This window comes from Ricinus communis, chromosome 3 (genome assembly GCF_019578655.1).
Source record: "Ricinus communis isolate WT05 ecotype wild-type chromosome 3, ASM1957865v1, whole genome shotgun sequence".
Taxonomy (NCBI): Eukaryota; Viridiplantae; Streptophyta; class Magnoliopsida; order Malpighiales; family Euphorbiaceae; genus Ricinus; species Ricinus communis.
The window spans coordinates 25,422,544-25,447,100 of NC_063258.1; the positions used below are offsets into that span (position 1 = coordinate 25,422,544).

Genomic DNA, 24,557 nt, shown 5'->3' on the forward strand with positions numbered 1-24,557 from the left:
GCTAAAAATAGAAAACAAATGGTGCTTTAAAAGCATTTTGAATAGACTTTTTATATATGCCAAATTTTTTTATTTTAAAGAGTCATATAATATTTATTTAATCTATAAATATTTTTATATATTAATATTTTTTAAAATATTTTTATTATAAAATTTATATTTTTTAAAATAAAAAGTACTATTAGATATACTTAAATAAAAATATTTTATTATTTAAGTGTAAAAGCATCGGAATAGTATCTTTGAATTGTACTGTATATGTTATGATTATACTCTTTTCTTTTTTTTGAAATATTTTGTGATTGCACTTGTTAATTATTATTATTGTTATTATTTTTCTTGAAGCCTTAATTATTATTATTAATATTTAGATACTTGTGTCAGCATGGTTTAAATTAAACAATCAAAGATTCTTTAAGCAGAATAGCATATGCCAAGAAATGATTCGCCTTAAAATCCCGAGCCACCACCAGTCCAAAATGCGGCCTTTAAAATACTCAACTAACCTCTGTTGCCAAATTTAACTATGGCTATCACATCCAAAAACTCTTATATTCTGTAGGAGAAACAACGATTCAAGGCCAAGCATGAACATCTTTTTCTTTCTCTTTTCCTTTTCTTAATGCATGCATGTCTTTATTTACACCACAAAACCAAAAATCAGACACAAAAATAGAAAATCTGAAATCTTGGAAGCAATGATGCTAATTTCCAATGTTTTATCTTGTAAACTTCGAATAGGCAATCCAAATATATTCAACAATTTCTTTACAGATAGCTTAACACCATTAATACATGATAACAATTTCTTTCTTTAACTACAAAGATGGTATCGAATTAGTTTTTTTTTTTTTTTTAATTACATTTTCAAGGTGAAGAACCCCATAAAACTTCAGCTACAATGGCAGCAGTTTCAGCATCAGAAACAGAAGCTTCTCTTACTTTCTCCAATATCTCTAGCTTAAATCCCCTTTTCTCTCTTTGCCTCAATCCTTCTCCAACTTCTAATTGCACTGCGAATCTTGCTACACAACTTGCAAATGGATGGCTTTCTGAAAACCTCTGATCCTTGCTCTCCACCGTACTCTCTCTTTTCCCTCCAACACCATCAAACTTATCCATGTCAATCAAAGTACCACCAAGCTCTAATCTTTGCAGCTCAACCAGTTTCTTGATCAGCCCTTCTTTGAGCATAGCTTCAATTGCCTCTTTACGGCCAAAGTACCCGATTTCGAGAACGCAATCCATTGTCAAAACCCGAAGCTCCAAATCTTTATAATCCAAGAAAGATATAATTTTGGGTATCTCACCATTTGATTCAATCTCGTCCACTAATGGTGACTTGATTAAGTTAATAAGGGTGCACAGCACTTTCATGGCTTTCCAAGAAACCATTGAAACAAGAGCATGAATCAAAGAACCCATTAAAACTTGACCCACAAAAACATCTTTGTTAAAAGAAATCAAAGCAGCGACAACAAAAGCACACTGTTCTCTTACACTCTTCAGGCAATTAGAATCACAAATAATCTTTTCAAGTAAGACAAAGATCTTACTTTTAAGAATTAAATCTTGCAGCTCACGATCAAACCCTTGTGAGATACGATTCTCAAACTGGGTCAACAATCTAATCAACTCAGGCTCGTCCCGAGCTCCCTCTTTTTTCAATTGTGCAGTCAGATTATCAATACTTTCACGATCAATCCACGCTTGAATCTCCGACTCAATGGACCCGGCAACTCGAGAAATAGAGTGGGTGGAGACGCGGCGAGCCAGGAAATTCCGTAAGGTGCGGCCGCGTGATTTTTGGAGAGTGTCGACAAGGGATTTAAGGCGGGAAAGGTGTTGAGAGAGAGTAGAAAGATTTGGGTCTTTAGAAAGGATGGTCTCAGACTCAGTTTGAAGCTCCAGAAGAGCTCTAAAAGAATCAGAAGATTTGGGAATTGGGTGTGATTGGAGATCATGAGAAGCTTGTTTTAATGCTTCTAAGACTTTTATTACTCGTGAAATCTCTTGTCTTGATGATGGGTCTTCCATTTATGTACGTGTTCTGTTTTCCAAAAAGAAGAAGAAAAAAAATAAAGCCTCTAAAGATATGGAAGAGACGTAAATGTACTGGTTGCTTATAAAAGAGAAAGAAAGAAAGAAAGAAGGAAGAAGCAGAGAAAATAAGCTCAACGACCAGTCAGAGTACACAAACCACTTGTATTTTCCCTCTCATTATTTCTTTTTATTGTGAAAAATTGTTGTTTAAACACTTTGAGTCTTAATCTAAGCAGCAAGATTTCTAATTTAAATCGCATGAGTGTTTGTTTCAGAGGACCAGAGGTTTTAAGATTGAATTTCCTTTTTTTCACGAATTTAAAAAATTATCGTCTAATCTAGTGTTATGTTAATATTTATATATTAAATTAATATGTAATGTATATTTAATTTTAAAATATAAAATATTTATATATAGGAGTCATTTTTATTTTTTTTAGAAATATATATTAAATATAGTAAGAATTTCATGGACTATTTAATATTAAGATTTATTTAATTTCTATAAATAAAAATATTAAAATGTTATAATACATTAGTCGGAGCTTGTCAACTGGAGATGTTTATTTATTTATTGATTTTCACTGTAATAGAGCAAGAGATGGAAAAGAATTCTTTTAATTTTGTAAGAAGCAAACAGACTGTTGCCCGGTTGAGGGCCTTACAATTATTATTACTGATTCATGGGACCTTTTTTTGTTATTGGCATGTGATAAATGAGAGTACCAATGCATTTGGTGTTGTTTCTGTTATCAAGTGGAGTCTTCTTGTTCGGATGGTTTTAGGTTTGTAGCAGGAACGACCATTTGGAATTCTGAGGGGAAGCGGAGAATATGTACATCATGGAAAATACAAACCATTCAATACCATTTTGCTACTTCTTATTTTTTTCCAATGATTTAAGAAAAAAAGCCAATGTTATTTGACTCAAGTTCTTTTTATTAATTTATAATGCATCATTCAAATCTTGAATAATTTCAAAATATAAATAAAATCACTTTTTAAAAAATATAATAGTAAACTAATACAAAAATATCGATTTAAATTAATAAATATATATTACTAAGAAAGAAGACTATCTTCGAATCCTCTCAATGCCATCAACCCAACTCCACTTGAAAGACTAAGCCCTCAAGCTATCTTTTATTCCATTCAGTCAGTTCCACAAGCCCCAAGATCCATCCTTCTTAGGTGTCAATCGGCTCAACCAACAAGAATGAAGCTAAGTACATAAAAAGATACATATAAAATATATATTCTTAACAATTAGTTCATAGTAAATTATAATTATTCAGTAGCACTATACCTATATCGAAATTATATATGTTTTTTTGATGAATATGATGGTTATAACTAAAATTATATAATGATAAAGTAATTTTAAATATTAGAGATTCTATATTGTTGAGAAATAAGAGATATCAACCCTTTATAAGGATGAAAATTCAACAAATCAAATGGCCAGTTCTAGTAATTTTGATATTTTTTGGACTCATATCTCAAATTTATTTGTTGGGTCTAATATTCTCTCATTCAATTAACTATCATTTAATTAAATTAATTCAAATTATAGAATACTAAACATTATTTTTATTTTTCTAAAACCATATAAAGATAACATTTCTTTTCATCTTTGATCCAAGAGAAAAGATTTGCTTAAAATTAATTATTTAATTAAGATTAATATCTCAAACAAAAAGAAAATATTGACCACGCAAGGTTGGAATATAACAACAAACAGGGAACGACAAGTAAACGTCAGTATATTCGGAAATGAAGCAATGGAATACGTCATCATGATTATGCTGATACACAAATAAAACAATAACAAAACCATTTTCGTTTTGTAATTTTCTACTTTTCTTTCTTATTTTTAAAAAGTCTACTAATGGGTCCATAATAACTTGTGACTTTTAATTAATTAATTTATTTATTTTAATTCCAATAGCCTTTACTTTTGATATGTGGTTTGATGGTCAAGCACGAATTATATATACATTATGTAGATTTCATAGAGTGAGATCTTCAATATTTTTTGGAAATCAAATTAAAATATATATATTGATATATATATATATCATATAGTACTTTTAATATAAAAATCAATCTTATCCTTTGCTCAATGAGAAAATGAGTCAGATTTAAACCTATGAAATTTTAGGAATGACGGAAAGAAATAAAAAATTTAAAAAAATATATATATTTTAAATTTTTATTCCAAATTTAAGATAGTGTCTTTGTAATTAATATGGGAGGACAAAAAAACAGAAAAATGTAAAGAGAAAGAAAACAAAAATGAGGAGAAAATTCCATAAACTTGAAATCAATACACAATTAATTCAGATTTTGTTTTAATGGTTTCTTTATCCACCAACTTGACAAAAACAATTGATATCCTCATAATTCTGTTCACAATAGGCATGGCGCATGCTACATAAACCCTATCCACTCATTAAAACATAAGATAACAATATATATTCAAAAGGTAAAATAAAGCAAAATAGATAGCACACTTATACACTTAAATTTTAATATTTTAGTTACTTTAATATTTTAACTTTTAATTTAGTGTAATAAATACATAAATTTTATTTTTAATTTAGTTTAATAAATATTTGAATTTTATTTTTAATAATATTAAAATTTCTAACCACCAATACATATGAACATATTAGATGAAGTTTTATATTAAAAAATATTAAAATATTTTTAAAAAATACAAATTAAAATATCTATCAAATTATATAAAAATATATTGAAGTAATCAAACAATTAAAATGGAAGTATGGATAAAATAAAGAGTTAGAGACAATGAACAAAACAAAGCTTATTATAATAAAGATGGATAAAAAAAAAATGAAAGAGAGCTTAATATTATAATAGCAGTATAATCATAAATAAATAAATACAATAGACAAATTTGTAAGCATATGTATTTCTCATCTCATTTTATCAAAGTTGAACAATAAAAATAATAGATTTTTATAGAATTACAAATCAACAAGTCTCGTTAATATATAAATCGGACTCGTTTAAAGAACAAAATATATATAAAGTTATGTTTGAAATTTTTATTTTATCATTTTGAATTTTCAGAAATTAATAGGTGTATATCATTACGACTCTAAAATTTAAGTTATTAAGAGATGCAAAAAGAGAAATTATTTAGAAATTAATTGGAGAAGTTGAGAAAAAGGCATATGAAGTTTGTACATATGATCTTTTTATAAAATTACTCAGAAACATTTTTGTCTCTCTATTTGTCCAAACTTTACATTATCTTCCACCCACACCAATTTTTAAGATAATTTGAACAGGTAACCAAAGGCCAAGTCTATTTCCTGAGAATTGGCAAATGGGCTATGCGAAAACCTTGCCTTTTTGTCAATGTTCATCAGCAGATAACATGTAATTGTTTTCTTATTTTGGTCAATAATACCATGAACATATATTGTTAGTGAGATAATCTCCTTGTCAATGTTTTGGTATACCTCCGCATTTTTCTTACCATAAAAACAAAAGGGTCATATTTGAACATTACTTCCACTATCTTATAATGGACAAGCAATGGGAATTAGTACAAAATGTCATTGTTTAACTACCTTTCAAACTCATAACAAGAATCTAGATTATACCCGTGCACATTTGGCAAAAGCCCTTACTCCTTCTCCTCTTTTTTTTTTTTTTTTTAATCCACTACTATTTATTACTCTTATTTTTATTTTATATTAATTAATTATTTTTGAAAAATTTTATGATCATCAATTATACAAGTGTTGAGCTCTTCTTCTATGCAAGTAGTAAGGAAAAAAAATTCAATCTAATATTTAAATAATCGTACTCATTAAAAAATATTTATAAAATTGATATGTATCTTAGTACCGTCGAAAATAATATTTGTTTATAAAATTATAAATTTACTGTGACATCAATACTATTTGTATCGTTAGGAGTAAATTTCTTTACATATATCTATTTTTTATCTTATATATTAAGATATAGTTATTAATCTTTATTAATAAATATTTATATTTAAGAAAAAATACCTTTAAAACTCATATAATCATGCTGCTATTATCTGAATTAGCATTTTTATTTTCACATTGTAAGTATAAATTCATATTGGATTAACAGTTTTTTAATACTTAAATAATGACATGGTGCCACCCGATATAAAAGTTATAGGAATTTTCTTAGTAAAACTAATGGATAATTAACTAATAATATTATAGTAAGAAATACTAAAATAAATTCTTAGAGAAAAAACATTTGTCTTAAACAATTAGATCGATGAGGATATTCATCACAAGCAAACAAAGCAAAGTTTAAGAAAAGAGTTGCTATGCTATGGTTATGGGTCCTGAAAATGACACAGAATCTGAGCAGTCACCAGCTGCCACTTAGCTAAAGAAAAGAAAACTAATATCAATTATTGTCATCAAGCCATCGATAAACTACATGACAAACGGTTAACTCTAGGCCACGCCACGCCACCACCATGTCTTCTCTGTACTAAACCACGCCACCTCACTCTCCATAAATTAGCCAATTTCCATTAATTTTTATCGAATTTTCTTATCTTCTTGCAAATGTTTTGAGGTACTTTTTGTTATTTCTTTTTCTGTTTCTTTCACTGATGTAATCATAAATATCTAACCTTTGTTTTTGTTGCGAGTATTTCTTTATTGATTACAATATATATCTTTGTTTCTGTACTTTTTGAATTGATTTTGCAAAAGGGTATGAAGTGGATAAAGAATTCAAGATCTGGTTCATAAAGATTAATGTTATCCTTTGATTATTGCTCAATTATAGTATCATATATTTTGAATCTGTGGTAGTGCAGGTTATATTGCACTTCTGTGCTGGCTGATTTTGATCGAGAATCATGACGGTTGTTACTAAGATGATGCAGTACATGCTGATATTGGCATTCTTTGTCTTATTGGATTTTGTGAATAACGCAAATGCTGGGATAACAAGTTCTTTTATTAGGTCTGAATGGCCATCCATTGATATCCCTCTTGACAATGAAGTATTTGCTGTTCCTAAGGGGTATAATGCACCACAACAAGTAAGCACTTGCTTGTTTGAATATCTTCGATGAATTCAAGAATGTATGGGTTTATTGCATTCTTCTGATTTAATTTCTTTTTTTTCATTGTTCTGGATTAGATGTTTAGGATTTGTCTTCCATGTTCCTAGTAATGCTCCGTTCTTTCACCCCAAAATTTGAGACAAATACTTCTAATCTTGTTAAATTTAGTTAAAAGGCAATTAGGATTTTGTTTGATATGAGTTGACGAATGCAGTTACTAAGATTATGTGCTTTATAATTTTAATTTTATTTCACTACCATATTTAGAGTTTTTCTAATTAATTGTATAAACAATAAAAATTAGTACTTAGCAAAGTATTTATTCCGTGAATGATCATATTTGAGTTCTCAATAAGATATTAATTTCAGGTATCTAAACATGTTTATGAGATAAACTTCATTGAAATTTTATAAATTTGTTAATTGGTAGCAGGTGTATTCACTGGCAATCCATTAGAATGAACTAGCTAGTCACTGCTTCTCAAAATTTCACCCGCCACCACTTTTTCTTATTCTTGCATCAATTGTTACTATGAAAGAATGAAGGCTAAACGTGAAGGATAGAAATGGCGGGATGCATGTGTTTGTGCTTGTCAATCTTAGACTCAAGAATCATATAGTTAGCTATTAAACTTTTTCCAGTTAGTCAGAAATTTTCATGTCTTGGAGTTGATGTTCTTAAAGAGAGAAAGGCTTTCATTATTTATTGTTCTAAATTTTTATTATCAGGTGATGATGGGACAGCATCTATTCTAAATTTTGTCTACCTTTTGTTTTATTTGATTGTCACCTTGTCTACTCACCTGCATTGTTCTGCTTTACTTTTCCTGCAGGTGCATATAACTCAAGGTGACTACAATGGAAAAGCTGTAATTATCTCTTGGGTGACACCTGATGAACCAGGGTCCAGCAAAGTGCAATATGGTGTGTCGGAGAATAAATATGATTTCATTGCTGAGGGAACAGCGAGAAACTATACCTTTTATCAATACAAGTCTGGTTACATTCATCAATGTCTCATTGATGACCTTGAGGTAATGTGCAATTGACCCATGAAGTAAATTGCTAGTTGCAAGCTGTTGCAATATGAATTTGCTGGTTTAAGAAAAAAACACGAATTAATCACTCGAGTTAATTCTTATTTCCAGTATGACACCAAATACTACTACAAGATTGGGGATGGTGATTCTTCTCGGGAATTTTACTTTCAAACACCTCCAATTATCAATCCAGATACGCCCTATAAATTCGGAATAATCGGTGAGTTGTTTTTCCTTCAGCAAAAGCCTTTTAGGGAGGATCTTAAAATGATCTTCCCTACGAAAAAAAAGAAAACTACTAATATGCTTTGAATTTCATATATAAGATAGTCTCAATCTAGTGGAATTTATATGATAGGATTCAGGCTTCATAACTCTACCCCATGTTTCTAGATTGAAATTATTCTGTCATATGAAATATCAAAATGCCTATTTTAAAATAGCTCAAGAATTCAAATTGCATGAACTCAGAGGGATAAAATACTTCTTGACAAAGACTATTTTATCAAGGCAATCGCTCATAATGTAGATTTTAGTAACAATAATGAATCATCGCTTATAACTCTTAGCTAACAGTTGGGATTAGCAACGAACAACAGGTCGATACACACTTAAACATGATTAGTGTTCTGTAACAAAACCAAAGTTATAAGGTGTTTTTTTTTTAAAATTTGATGCTATCAGAGCTCAATTGTATAAGGGCCATTTGATTATTCATAAGTTGTCTTTTCTCAATAGCCTTAGTCATACTCTTTTCTTGCCCTCTTGAATTGTAACACCTTATGCTTTATTCAGATCAATCATCCGTGTGCATGTCTTCATCTTTATTAGCAGCTTATTATCAATGACCTTTGCAACTTATCTGGATTCTGACGCCACCTCTAACTTCTAGCAAAGCATTACCTGGCGTTCCTTCTTTCCCTTATATGCATGTATCTGAGAACCAACACGGCTTTTTTTACATCATTTGTGTGACTTCATTGACGAGTAGCTCTTTGCATGTGACAGGTGACTTGGGGCAGACCTATAATTCCTTGTCTACTCTTGAGCATTTCATCCAGAGTAAAGCCCAAGCTGTCTTATTTGTTGGAGATCTTTCTTATGCTGATAGATATCAATATAATGATGTTGGTATACGGTGGGATTCATGGGGTTGTTTCGTTGAGAAAAGTACAGCATATTTGCCATGGCTATGGTCTGCTGGAAATCACGAGATAGAGTACATGCCTTACATGGTAAAATATTAGGATATTCTCACTGTTAAGAAGCTTCATGTTAAATTCTATTCTTGATCACTTTGAATTACATGGTGAGGCTTTCTTAGAAGATGTATTTCCTTGTTCATTTATTTGGACACTGAAATGTATATCATTTTGACTGTTTAAAGGCTATTATTTCTTCTTTTTGCTATAGTGCCAGTGTTCTTATGTGATAAGCATGGAACATTCTTAAGGACATGTTCCAAGTTTCTTGTACCTTCTTTTGTTTTGTATTTTATTTCTTTCTTGTTTGATTTTTCATTGACTTCTTTGTTTCTCATTCTATGGAACAGGGAATAACTATAAGTGAACTAGCATAAGCTTGTGTTGGATCACATTTAATAATGTAGGGGCTGGGGTTATTTTAGTCTGTAATCCCTGACAAACTAACTGCTTCTCCATCAATTCACAATGTCCAGTAGTGATTTAGAGAAGTTAATAAAACCTTAGAAGAACATAGTAAATCCATGGGAATTGGTCATCTGAATGAAATCTTTGATGCTTTTCTTATTATTTTATTTTATGTTTTCTATATTGTTGGCATTACCTGACATATACAACATTAATTACGCCATTGCTCTAGCTTTGTTGATATTTCGAGTTTCTCAATAAGTTGTAAGCATGAGGTTTTTAGTGTTATTAAGAGTAATATCTTGTTTAGCTTCTAATTCCTTGAAATATAAATAAATACAGGGGGAAGTCACTCCTTTCAAATCTTACCTTCATCGATACCCTACCCCTCATTTGGCCTCCAAAAGCAGCAGTCCTCTCTGGTATGCTATCAGACGTGCATCTGCTCATATAATTGTGCTATCCAGCTATTCTCCTTTTGGTAAATTTTCATCCCTTTTTTCTTTTTGTAAAATCCACTGTCTGTTCATTTCTTCTGCACATTCTACCCAAGCAATTGTAATGGTGAGTTCCATATTTGTCTAGAGACATAGTGACTTTTACCTCTATTAGCAATCTTTCTCTTCTCATTTTTCAAGCTAGCATCTGCATTATTGTAGCATAACATATATTGCCATATTCATTCAAGTGCATAAGAGTTGCCACATGTAACCAGCTGAAAGTCTTGCGTGGTGTTCTGCCAGTGGTTTGTTTTGAGTGAATTTTGATAGCTGATATGCTATGCGATAGATTGTTCGTCGTGAAGGCCCTTTCATTTTAGGAGGGTTGTCTCTGTTCTCTTTGATCTGAGGAGATTTTCTTACCCTCTTCCTTTTAGTTATTTCTTATTTCTCTCTTGTACTTTTCTTCTTTTGTTCATAGAAAATAAGTTCATTTTTTGTTTTCTAGGGGATAAATTAAGTTCATTTTTTATTAATGAGCACAGTGCTGTGATTTACGTCGAGATTGGTTTAACTTTTGAACAGTGAAATACACACCCCAGTGGGAGTGGCTCCATCAAGAACTCAAGAATGTCAACCGGGAGCAGACGCCTTGGCTCATCGTTCTCATGCATGTCCCACTCTACAACAGTAATGAAGCACACTTCATGGAAGGTGAAAGTATGCGAGCAGTCTTTGAGAAGTGGTTCATCCGTTACAAAGTTGACATAATATTTGCTGGCCATGTTCATGCTTACGAAAGATCGGTATGGCTCATCACTGCTATATTTTTTCACCATTTAATACTGCTGAAAGTGATACTGAATATATGCAGTTTGAGACTGATTAAAAGGATTAGTGAGTGAAGTAATTCACTTTGACCATTCTCTTTTTAACTCCAATCCATACCTTGAGTTATCTAAAGTGAAAAAATTGTAATCTGCACTACATTATTTTTGATTGATAGTTGTTGTGATAGTGTTACAGTTGTTTGATGTATTTCATGTGACAAAGTTATACAGCTCAACTGAAAATAACTCCTATTCTTGAAGGATGTTAAGGATCTTTTCTCTCTTTTTAAATTTCAGTATCGAATTTCAAATATTCAGTACAATGTATCAAGTGGCGAGCGATATCCCATAGCCGACAAATCTGCCCCCGTTTACATAACTGTTGGAGATGGAGGAAATCAAGAAGGTCTTGCTGCAAGGTAAGTAAAAAATTTCAATATTGGGGGCTCATCCTATTTTGGAGGAAAACGGGAGAGAACAATTTTTGCAATAAAGATGACTTGATGATTGAAATGCAAGAATTAAGTTTTCTACAATGTCTTCAATAAGAATATGATCATTACTTGGAATGTTAAACAAATGTCTCATTCCACATGTAGGTTTAGAGATCCACAACCAGATTATTCTGCATTTAGAGAAGCCAGCTTTGGGCATTCAACATTGGAGATAAAGAATAGGACTCATGCATTCTACCAGTGGAACCGAAATGATGATGGAAATAAAGTGGCAACTGATGCATTTGTATTACACAATCAATACTGGTGAGTTACTTCGCCTATGTTGGCCATTTTCTCAATGACGTAACAAAAAAAATACCCCTTTTCTATTTCTTATTAGAAATTTAGTCTTTCGGTGCATGTCCACAAAAGCCAATTTTCACTAAATTGTCTTTGCATGCCACACCCAAAATGATAGAGCTGCATATGAAGAATTAGTTCAATGTCTTTGGTGGTGCGTGCTATATGATTTAAGATCACTTTCCAATTTTGTAAGGAGAGAAAGAAATCGCCATTTTTTTTTTGAAAGAGAACAAATAATTGAAGGTTGATTTTATTTTGTTAGCATAATAAAAGTTCTATATGCGGTATGTCAACGACAACAACGCTTCTGCATCATTGTATCACAACAAAATTTCTAAGATATGGAACTCAGAGAAGCCAGAATCTAGGGTGGCATCCAATCATTCTGTTTGGAAAAAATTGAGTTATCTCATGATGCAGATATTTGTTTTGTTTGCCATTTTTTCTATTTTTAATATGATTGATGCAGTTCGTGTTTGGTTCCTCTCTGATGAGAGAATTGATGAAAGAATTAAATTTTGTTTGTTCAGGGCAAGCAATCCGAGACGGAGAAAACTGAAGAAGCATCATCTTAGGAGTGTTGTTGGGTGGATAGCCAGTACTGATAAGGAATGCGATAACCTTTAAATAGCATTTTCATAGACATTCACCAACGCTGATTTAGCTGCAAGAAAACAACTGAAGCAACTTGTATCAGTAATCTACCCAAAGAAGTGGAGTGAGTTGCTTTCTTGAATGGTAAATGGTTACTGAAAGTTCATTTGTTCCGAGAGCCATAATGCTTCATTGTAATGCCTCTCTGCATTTCAATAGTTAGTCTTCGGTGCCTGTTGACGGACACCATTATGTTGCAATGGTTGAGAACATGAAGCTGACATTAAACAGTGCTTGCTGGAATTTTTATCTGATTGCCTCTTAATTTGAGCTTCTTCAATAAGAAGAAAAGGGGGAAAGTATTTCCACAAGGCCAAGAACTTCAATATAAAAGAAAAGTCAATTAAGGTACAAACATACTTCAAAGTCCATAAAAAGTTTCAACACAGAATAGTAATTTTTAGTAGTACATTACATAAGCAGCAAACTGGACATATTCTATACAAGGAACTCAAGCGTCAGACCAATTGATATCCATTGCTCCAACATCGTCAGGGTCAGATACTCCTAAGGCATTCCAAACTGCTTTTGAGGCATCCACAATATTGTTAGGGCAAGGAGGCTGATAATCATGTTCAGAATCACATCCCATGGTAGAATCACATTCATCAACTACTTTAGCCCTGACACTCTTTCCATTTCCATGGATTGTAATATAATTCAAGCACCTACTCTTGTTGTCAAACCATCCTGTAGATAGTGCTACCACCAGCTCATCATCTGAGTGATACTTGTTATCACATTCTGACGGTGCACCACCATCACCACCGGGTGCAAAACTGTTTATTGTCAGTGTTGCTTTTGTATTGCCGGTAACTGGCGGTGAACACTTGTATGTGGTGTACATCCTGCCTTGTACACAACAATCAGAGTCATGTTCTTGATTGCACTGCCCTGGAGGAGGCTTCGTGCCTCTTATCTTGCCGCTAGGCCTGCAAGTTTGGGATTCTGCACCATTCAGAAGAAGAACAAGAAAGCAAATGAGAAGAATATTGGAGCAAACTTGCTTCTTCATTTTTCTTTTTTCCTTCTTAAGAGTATATTGGTTATCGATGGCTTGATGTGAAGAAGATTAGTGGGCTCAGATCCTTATATAGAGGCAGGATCCTCAAAATAGCAGTTGTTTAATATGAAATGACGACAATTTTGTGTTCTTTATAATTAAAAAAACATACCCTTCTAACATGCAATGACCAGTATCAGAACCTTTTGCCCTCACAGATTATTGCTGTGCTCATGTCCTGACAAGATATTTTGTCAATGGAAAAATGTAATTTGCTCATTACAGGCCAAACCTATACAGCAATAAATAAATTAAAAAAAAAATCAAAATAAACTAAAAACATATCTTATATAAAATATTTTTGTTATATTTTATTTTTTCGACTAATATGATGGACTTATATACTACATTTTCACAATTCAAAATATGTTGTTTTAATAATGGTGCAGCACTAACATATTTTATTTTTTGAATAGCTCTGCATTTTATTTTTTAGTCTAAAAAGTTAATGGAATAAAATATGTGATTCAAATTAGGGGTAATGGCTAAAAGATGGTTCAAATGGGACTCAAACAATTGGTCCAAATATCAAAAAATTGGATAATGATTAAGGATTATCCATTTGCTCTTTCGACAAAGAATTAATGATTATATATTAAATATTATTATGCTAAAGGCCAAATCAGAATTTTCCACCAAGTGCACGTAATTCAAACGTAAATTGTTTGGTGAATAAAGCTTCACTAACACTTAAATATCTCTTCTACTTTTCCATGTATAGGGTCAATCTACAATACTGCATCACTTGCTATCTCCAACGACAGCAGCATATTGTCGTCTCACTGATTTAAATAGTCAGAGAGGAATTGCAGCTCCCTATGGTAAGTTAATGAATATTTCTAAGAGTAGTACTTAGTTTATCGGGAAATTCTCCTTGTATATACCACAATGAATAGGAAAATAATATATATAAGTATTTTATATTTTAGTATTGGATGATCGACACATATTTTATTATTTAAAATAAATAAATATGTATCAAGTACTTATTTGTTTAATATATAATTAGAGAGCATACGAATTAAGTAATTTTTTTTTTTAGTTTTTAAGAAAGATCAATGACAAAAAAATAAGTGAGGTAGAGATATAATTGGACCAAAATAATAAATGAGATGTCAAGGTGATATTTTCCTAAATATTAAGGGCAAATATTTGCAGTTAATAATTAATATATGCATCTTAATGTTTCCCTTTGCTGCAGACTCTCCAACATTCTTTTCTTAACAACAATATGAATGTATCTTAGACTTATAGATATAGCTAATTACGCCACTTTATATTTGGTTGAGGCTAATTGTATATATATATATATATATAATATAATATTTTAATATTGTTTCCTCTCTCATACATAGCATATTATATAAACTTTAAGCTGTTTTTCTTAATCTTTAGAGAATTAATCATTTTAATATTTTTTACTATTTATATAAAATTCTATATTACAATTTTAATATTTTAATTATAATTTTTCACCTTTTTCAATTCTTTTTCATAATTCACTTTAGATAAACCAATATCTTAATATTGTTTTCTTTCTCCTACATGACATATTATATGAATCTTAATCTATTTCTTTTTAATTTTTAACAAATTAACTAATTTAATATTTTTTTTACTATTTTATATAAAGTATTATATTACAATTTTAATATCTTAATTATGATATATAATTATTCACATACCTTCATCTTTTTGAATTCTTTTTCATGATTTAAGGTAAATTCTCTTGTGATTGGAGAACCTGTAATTTGAAGGGTTAAGTTGTGTTTGTGCAGGGTAAGCAACCTTCGTCAGAGAAACCGGAAGAAGCATGTCGTTGATGAAGCTGAAAGGTGCAAATTGAACCAACTTGTCTCTGCAGTCTGCCCAAAGCAGCAGGTGGCTTTCTTGGATATTCATTCTGCTAAGAATTCAATAATTCTGATGTGACCCGTCTACAAATGTGTGATGCCTCTTATGCATTTCAATGATATGTTCCATTGTTGGACACTATCATGTTGCAGTCACTTTTCCAGATAATCTTCTTTATACTATCTCTCTCTCCTTTTATCATATTCTTCAATTTATTGAAATCTAAGAGCCAATAATAACAATTTAGTTTTACTGAAGGCAATAAAAGGATTATGTAAATGTATAATTAGGATCTGCCAAAATGAAGGAGCGAACAGATATTCGTTAAGAATTTGACATCACTTCCATGAATACAAAGTGAGAAGTAACCTAACATGTAATAGAGTGATGTTATTTAATCTAATGCTATGTTTAGTTGAAATTTATAAAAAAAATTATTTTATTTGAAAAGAAAACATAAGAAAAAAAAAATAAAATTGAAATAATAAAATTGAAAAAGATATTTTTATATTATAGAATGTATCGATTTATTAATGTGGAATTTATTTAAAAATTATATGTATTTTATTAGAATTTAATTTAGCTATAACTAATTCTATATAAATTTGATCATGCAGAATACTTAGTTAACTTTCACTCCGTTTAAAGTATATAAATTTTAGATTCACAAACAAATTTCATTAGTATTTTGAATCTTAACCAAACACTATGTAACATTTTTTATATTAATTTAATATACTACCTAGTGATGCATAACCCTTTATACATTTGGTGGAATTTACTATGATATTGTTTTTTGTTGAAATCTATAAAACTTATAGAATTCATTACAACTCCAAAGTTTATATGCTTTGAATGAAATAAAAATTAATTTAGATAATTAAATATTTTAATTTTTAAATTCTAATAAAATAGATAAAATTTTCAAATAAATTCTACAATAGTTTGTCAATGTATTTCATATCACTAAAATATTTTTTTCAACTTTATTATTTTTATTTTACTTTCTCTCTCGTGTATTTTTTTCAAATGAAATGAATTTTTTTAATGAATTTCAACTAAACATAGCATAAAGGTGAGGCCTTTTTACTAAAGGGTGTCGTTGGTGTATTGGTGTATTGGTGATGTCACTTGTCTTAAAGTTTATTATGGCAAATGGAATTCTAGTCCATACAATTTTTATGATCGACTTCCCTAGATCTCTTCCGGATACTACTAGGACTGAGCATGGATCTCGGTGATTCCCGACCGAACCGAAAAGTACCAGAACCGAAAAAATCAAAAATTTTTATAACCGAATTAAACCGATCTGAATTTTTTTACTATTACGGTATGGTACTGGTTCTTTAGTAAAAATCGTACCGTAACCGTATCAGAACCGATCCGTCTTGTACTGATCCGGACCAAACCGTAGAACCGAATTTTTTTATATATTTATAAATAATTATTTATATTATATAAATAATAAATATAATAAAAAAATACATATACTCTATAAAAAATTATTTTATATTTATCATTTATATAATTCAAGCAATTGTTATCAAAATACAAAAAATAATACATATTAAAAATAACTATAATATTATAATATACTTTATACTCTATAAAAAATATAAGTTATATATATTAATATGTCACATAGTATATTGATACTAGTAATCTAATATACATACTATAATACTAGATTTAAAATTTATTTACTATCTAGAAATTTTTGATAAGTTAATTAAAAAATTACTTAATTTAATAAAAAGTTATATAAATTAGTAAAAATTATAAAAAGATATTATTATATAAATATAATATTATTTACACTATATTTATTAATAAATTAATTTTTAATTATATAATATTTTTATTTTAAGAATAATAATATTAATTATACTAAAAGTATTAATTTATATAAATATCAAAATTAAGAAATAAATATTTTAAAAATAATTTTTATATTATTATACTAATAAAACTTAAAAATTAAATATTTAGAAATAATTAATTTATTAACTTTTAAAATATTATAAATTAATATTAAAATATATAAAGAATATTAAATTATATTTATAAATTTAATATTTTTTTGAAAATGATCAAACAAAACTTGAGAAATAATCGTCTAAACATCTTTTAACAATATAGAAGTTCCTTACTTCCTACAACAGCGGAGGTCCTTATTTGTTGTGAAGATTGGCTTAGAAGTTCAAATAAACATATCCAACTAGAAGAATCAATAAAGGATATTGAAAGCATAGAGTCAGGTAACATTTCTTTACTTCTTACATATGTTTGTTTATTGTTGATGCTGTTAAGTTTTATTGACGTAATTTTTTACTTTTACTGTAGAAATTATTCAAGATCCTGAGATTGGTGAGTGACTTATGCCAAGATTAAATGTGGAGTGCTAATTTTGAGGGGAGGTAATAACATTCCTTTGCTAATTTTGGACATGTATTTTAGTGCTACATAAAGTTTGTAAATTTATTTATTTTAATGATTGTCATCTGTAAAATATTTTTATGCTAGCAGTAATATATATTTTAATGGTTTGTATTTGAATATTGAATGAATTATTGTATTTGCAAGTGATTGAATTGCGAAACAGATTGTTCAAAAATATGATTGCAATTTTAATTCAGATTTTCATGCTATTTTTTTTAGGTTGGTAATCATATTTTCTGTAAATGTATTTGATTAAAGATGAGATTAAAGTTGTATTTTTAAAATTCTTTAGAACTGAAAATAGCACCGAACCGAACTGTATTGAACCGTAAAATTGGTACAATACGGTATTGGATTCTTTTATGTTTGGTACGGTACTGGTACCTTCAATTTTAAAATAACCGAGGTTTGGTAGGATACTGGTGATTTATAAATAACCGAATTGGACTAATCCGTGCTCAGCTCTAGATACTACTCATGTTTCAGACTTGCTGTTTTCTAATGGACATTGAAATGAACCTCTTATTAAGCAACATTTTCTTTCTCGTGATGTTAAGGCAATGCTGGCTATTCCTCGCCCTAGATATCCTGTACCTGATGGCACTTGACATCAAAGATGTGCTTTCAGTTAAAAGTGCTTATTGCCGATAGTTATTCCTTCGAATTATGCTCCCTTTCTTCCAATTCCAGCACGGAAAGGCGATAGTTATCCTGTACCTGATGGGTCTCATAGTCCTTTTAGGGCTCTTTTTATACTTGAGTTTTGTTTTAAGAGCTTTTGGATGGCTAAGGCTAAGATAAATAGGCACAATCTTGAGTTGTTTTCTTTTGCTATTGGAGGCGTGGGCTAGGCAGATTAGTATGATCCATAGAGGTTCGTGCTTGGAGGGTGCTGTTGTTTTCGAATGGATAGAAAGCTAGCTTGATGAGTTCCAGAGGGCCACGGATAAGGCTCAGGTTATCCTTCATAGTCAAGCTAGTTCAGTTTCTATTAAGTGACTCCTGCAGGTTACTATAAGCTTAATTTTGATGCTTCTCAGAATGAGGAGTCTCAAAAATAAAAGTTAAAAAAAATTTATAATTTTTTTATCTATGAAAGGTTCATTTATAAATTAAAGAAAAGAAATTCAAAGCAATTTAAAAGGTACGATTTGTATGGATCCTGCAGTCGTCCTCGAGTCATCTATGTCAGCGTTGCACTGATAACCTAAGTTCCACACCATTTAAGTTACAGACAAATAACAAAGGCTGCATGTAAAAAACATGCACCTTTGTGGGATCTGATGAATCCCTAATCGGATGAAATATGTGAGGGTAATAAATCACGAGCAATAGCAACCATACCATTGAAGAACAGAACAAATGAAGTTTACGGATATTTTGAAGAATCCATTAGCATCCACAACGTTGGTCCATGGGTCCACAAACTTTGTTGAGGAATTGATGTTACATATCGAGAATTATGACAATCGTTTATACTATTCAACTGATCTGGAAATTCACAGTTCGAGCTCCTGAAGAGGAGGGAATTACAATGTTAAAATTCAGGAAGAACGCAATAAATTAAGTCAACTTCATAATCATCTGAACCTCCAAAATAAAGATAAAAGATCATTATTTTTCTAAAAGAACGAATGAGATGCCTTCGCTTGTATTATTCAATGGAAATAAGTCTGTTTGGCGGTAAAAGCCAACAATGTTATTCACATGTCAAAATATATTGTTTTTGCTTTGGGTTTTTTCTAAGACTTAAATACACACACATATAAATATGGCTATCGAAAATGGCAGAGAATAAAATCAGTCACTGGTAGCCATATATTGCTACTTGTTGTGTTGTTACCATCCATTATTAAATTATGAGCATATAGCACTGATGCTCTTGATGAACTACAGGCCAAATGGTTACCCTATGCCACCACCAGCAAACCTTTGATCCTGCTAACTTGCGCTTCCGTTCTCTTTATATATATATATAACTATTAACATTATATCCTTGCCCACATAACTTCCATTCATTGCAAGTTGAAACACAAACTGTACTGTGGTTGGCTTATCCAATTTTGTTCTTGTGAGTATTTCTTTATTTTAGTGTCTTGATTGATTATATATATCATAAGTCTTTTGGACTTCTTAGAAGATTTCAAGATTTGGGTCTTATATATATATATAAAGAATCATATTTTTCTATCTGTGATGCATGCATGCAGGGTTATATTGTATATTCTGGTAGTGCTACTGGTCTGATTGATCAAGAATCATTGGCAACTCTAAGATGAGGTTGGTTCGAGTTATAGTGACATTATGGTTCGTGTTATTGGGATTTGCGAAGAATGGAAATGGTGGGATCACAAGTTCCTTTATCCGGTCTGCGTTTCCATCTACTGATATCCCCCTGGACGATCCTGTTTTTGCTTCTCCCGCTGGTTATAATGCACCTCACCAAGTAAGCAAGACTTGCATATACGTTCCCATTAATTGAATTGGTTGGTTCGACCATTTTTTTTTTTATATAATTATAAGAAATACAAAAAATATATATATATATATATTTAAAAATATACAATAATAATAAAAGAGATGGACTCAAGTTCTAATAGATTTAATGGGTTGAACCGAAAAAATTATTGTATGAACGTGATTTACTGTATCATTAAAATAATAGCATTTAATTTTATTTTTTTTCATATCAGCCTTATTTCTAAAAATTAGCTATTTTATTAATTTTTCAATTATCTTATTACAACTTAGAGATAAAGTTTATATGTAAAAATGTGATTAAATGTTATCATTACATAGTAAATCAGAACCATATAATAGTATAAGCTGATGTGCATATTATGGATAAAGCAAGTGAAAGCATTTGTTGAAGTCTAATTCAAAATTTAAAACTTAGATAAAAATTTACAACTTAGCTCTTGAGTAATAATATCAGTGAACTTCTCAACTATACCAGTTGATACTATTACATTCTTATTTGATAAAAAATAAAAAAAAATATACATTTAATAGGATTGCAAAGTTTAATTGTTTTGATTTTTTGTTTTTTTTTTCTTTTTAAACTGTCAAGTGTTGTGCACTGACCTGATCTACTTCGCCTTTAATCTAACAGTTGAACTTAAATTATGGATTACTGCAGGTGCATATAACCCAAGGTGACTACAATGGAACAGCTGTAATTATCTCATGGGTGACACCTGATGAACCAGGATCTAACCAAGTGAAATATGGCAAGTCAGAGAAACATTATGATTCCGTTGCTGAGGGCACAGTAACAACTTTTACCTTCTACCACTACTAGTCTGGCTATATTCATAAATGTCTCCTTGATGACCTTGAGGTAAGGTGCCATGGCCAAACCCATTTAAGTAAAATTGCTAGTTGCCAATTTGTGATACAGGAAAATTTTCTCTGGGTTTCAGAAATTATATATATGAATTGACCACTTTTGAGTTATTTGATGTTTCCAGTATGACACCAAATACTACTACAAGCTTGGGGAAGGTAATTCTTCTCGGGAATTCTGGTTTCAGACACCTCCAATGGTGAATCCTGATGTGCCGTATACATTTGGAATTATCGGTGAGTTGTCTGTTTCCCTTCTGCACAAAGCCTTCTACTTAAGCCAGAAATAGAATCGTTTGTCCTTCTTTTTTGTGTGTTTTTTCTGGAACAAGTTAAAGTAAAATCATGTTTGATTATTGCTTATTTAAATATTTAAGTTCAATAAATCTTTATCTTTTTTAGAAGAATCAATAAATTATTGTTGACTTGTTAATTATATTTTCTAGTATAAAATAATAATTTAAATTAAGACTACTTTAAAAATTTCTTTTTTAATTTAATTTTATAAGGTAATTCTACCATTTATTAGTTAATTATTTAATTTAAGTCTAGCACGCTTTATTAAACTTTTTTGAATAATTATCATTAGTTAATTATTTTTTAAAATTAATTAATTCATAAAATTTTATGTTTTTCTTTTAAAAAAATCATCTCTTAAAATTAGCATATATAATCAATAAATAAATAAATAAAATAGAGTAAAGTTAATCATATATAAAAATTTATTAGATCAAAATCAAAGTCTAACAGTTATTGAGGTAGTTTGAATTTGAAATTATCCACATTCAAAATTTATTTAAGTCTTTATATGATTTGGTTCAATCCGAAAATATGAGTTTTAAATAAGAAAAAGTTTCAGAAATATTTTAAAGTCAATAAAATATATCGTTTTCACTGTATAAATTTTTTTCATTTTAAACACACTATTCTTTTAACTTTCTTTTTTTTTTAAATATGGTGTGGTTACTTTTCAGTTGTTTTTCGGTTATTTTTTAATTATATTTTTTGTTATTTTACCAAAGGCGACTAAAATCGTAATTTAAAAAAAAATTAAAAATTATATTTTTGATATTTTAACACAGTAAAAATTAAAAAAAAATTAATACTGTAAATCTGATAAAAAAATATGGATATTTTATTATTTTTCCTTTAAACAACCAAATTCAGAAACAACTTAAATATTAAAATGACTTAAAACCGAAATCAGAATTAACGACATTAAACTAAATTAACTAAATTTGAGATAACTATTTTCATTGCATGTGGCAGGAGACTTGGGGCAGACCTACAATTCGCTGTCTACTCTTAGGCATTTCATGCAGAGCAGAGGGCAGGCTGTAATATTTCTAGGAGATCTTTCTTATGCTGATAAACATTCATTCAATGATGTTGGTATCCGGTGGGATTCATGGGGTCGTTTAGTAGAAAATAGTACAGCTTATTTGCCATGGTTCTGGTCTGTCGGAAATCATGAAATTGAGTACCTGGCTTACATGGTAAACAATTAACGATATTGCTCCCTCAGTTGTATGCGATACATAAGTGTTTTTAAATTCTCTTTACCAGATTCTAATCTTTTAAGAGTGTAAATACTTACAGGGTGAAATCATTCCTTTCAAGAATTATGTTTATCGGTACCCTACCCCTTACATGGCCTCCAACAGCAGCAGTCCTCTCTGGTATGCCATCAGACGGGCATCTGCTCATATAATTGTGCTGAACAGCTATTCTCCTTTCGGTAACCTTTTTGTTCCTTTGATGTGTTTATTAATTTTATGATATGAATTAGCTAGACCCAGAAATAGGCCTGGCCAAGCACATTCTCAAAATGATTTTAACTTTTGAGCAGTGAGATACACACCCCAGTGGCTGTGGCTCCAGCAAGAACTCAAACATGTCAACCGGGAGGAGACACCTTGGCTCATTGTTGTCACCCATGTCCCGCTCTACAACAGTAATGAAGCACACTACATGGAGGGTGAAAGTATGAGAGCAGCATTTGAGGAGTGGTTCATTGAGTACAAAGTTGACGTTATCTTTTCTGGACATGTTCATGCTTATGAAAGATCGGTATGCGTATGCCTCTTTCAGTCTTATCTTTACTGCATGCTATAATAAGATTTCCCTTTCTTTGGAGATAATGATTGACAAGCATCTGATTATCCTCTTCTTTTTCCTGTTTTAATGTCAGTATCGATTCTCCAATGTTCGGTCTAGTGTATCAAGTCCCAACTGTTATCCTGTAGCCAATGAATCTGCTCCTATGTACATTACCGTTGGAGATGGAGGAAATCAAGAAGGTATTGCTGCAAAGTAAGTAAATAAATTCATGATTGATAATGATGATGATGATTGAAATATGTTGATGGACAAGACTGTGATGTTGGACAAATGTGTCATTTCATATGCAGCTTTACAGACCCACAACCAGATCATTCTGCATTTAGGGAAGCCAGTTATGGGCATTCAACATTGGAGATAATGAACAAGACTCATGCATTCTACTATTGGCACCGCAATGATGATGGAAAAAAAGTGGTAGCTGATAAACTTGTATTGCACAATCAGTACTGGTAAAATAACTTTACCTATTTTGACCATTTGTCAATGATTTAGCAGAAAGCACATCCCTTTTCTAACGTACGCCATTGTACCACAACTACATATTTCTTCCTGGATTCTATCTGATTGGAGAACTTGTTTCAAGGGCTAAGTTGTGTTCGTGCAGGGCAAGCAACCTGCGTCAGCAAAATCTGCAGAAGCATCATCGAAGGAGTCTTGGCGATGAGACTGCAAGGTGAAACTGAAGCAAGTTGTCTTTGTAATCTACCCAAAGAAGTAGAGTGGCTTATTTGGATATTCATTCTGCTGTGAATTCAGTAATTCTGAGAACGATCTGCCTCATCATACAAAGTAATATTAATGCCTATTATGTATTACAATAATATGTCTCACTGTTGGACAGTATCATGTTGCAATGTTAAGTAGCCGCCTCTTGCTTGGATGTTATAAGTAATGGATCCTTCAGCAAAGTAAAAATACCTTCTAAAGGCCAGCCGTAAGTTCCATATTGTGGAGCAAGGAACTGTTCTTGAATTGAAAAGAGATTGTGAATAAATTTGTTTTAACTGTTAGGAATAAACTCTTCTGCCAATAATAATAATAATTATGGGTCATATAAGGGAATGCAAATATGAAACCCATCTATTAGCTATCTCAGTCACGTTCACAAATACAGTTATGTGGCTTGCAAAATTCCTGTCAAAACATTGTGTTGGTGGTTACCGGAATCTGATATTCTCTCTTCTCCAGTAACAATACCATTTGTTTAATTTAATTAC

General features: G+C 30.6%; 3 protein-coding genes and 1 pseudogene across 3 annotated transcripts; 2 read left to right on the forward strand and 2 right to left on the reverse strand.

Moving 5' to 3' along the window:
• Positions 1-699: 699 nt before the first annotated feature.
• Positions 700-2,196, reverse strand: LOC8263860. Its single transcript, XM_002530718.4, has one exon. The coding sequence runs from the start codon at positions 2,035-2,037 to the stop codon at positions 868-870; it is 1,170 nt and encodes a 389-aa protein (XP_002530764.1). The 5' UTR covers positions 2,038-2,196; the 3' UTR covers positions 700-867.
• Positions 2,197-6,386: 4,190 nt separating this feature from the next.
• On the forward strand, positions 6,387-12,769 carry LOC8263861 (bifunctional purple acid phosphatase 26). Its single transcript, XM_002530719.4, has 10 exons — positions 6,387-6,642; positions 6,890-7,117; positions 7,975-8,175; positions 8,290-8,401; positions 9,190-9,416; positions 10,134-10,272; positions 10,817-11,037; positions 11,359-11,480; positions 11,661-11,822; positions 12,392-12,769. The coding sequence occupies exons 2-10, from the start codon at positions 6,932-6,934 to the stop codon at positions 12,486-12,488; spliced, it is 1,467 nt and encodes a 488-aa protein (XP_002530765.2). The 5' UTR covers positions 6,387-6,642; positions 6,890-6,931; the 3' UTR covers positions 12,489-12,769.
• A 48-nt stretch (positions 12,770-12,817) lies between these two features.
• Positions 12,818-13,812, reverse strand: LOC8263862 (kiwellin-1). Its single transcript, XM_002530720.4, has one exon. It carries the CDS (start codon positions 13,528-13,530, stop codon positions 12,967-12,969), a length of 564 nt encoding a protein of 187 aa, XP_002530766.2. The 5' UTR covers positions 13,531-13,812; the 3' UTR covers positions 12,818-12,966.
• A 5,930-nt stretch (positions 13,813-19,742) lies between these two features.
• Positions 19,743-24,228, forward strand: LOC8263863 (annotated as a pseudogene).
• Positions 24,229-24,557: the final 329 nt, after the last annotated feature.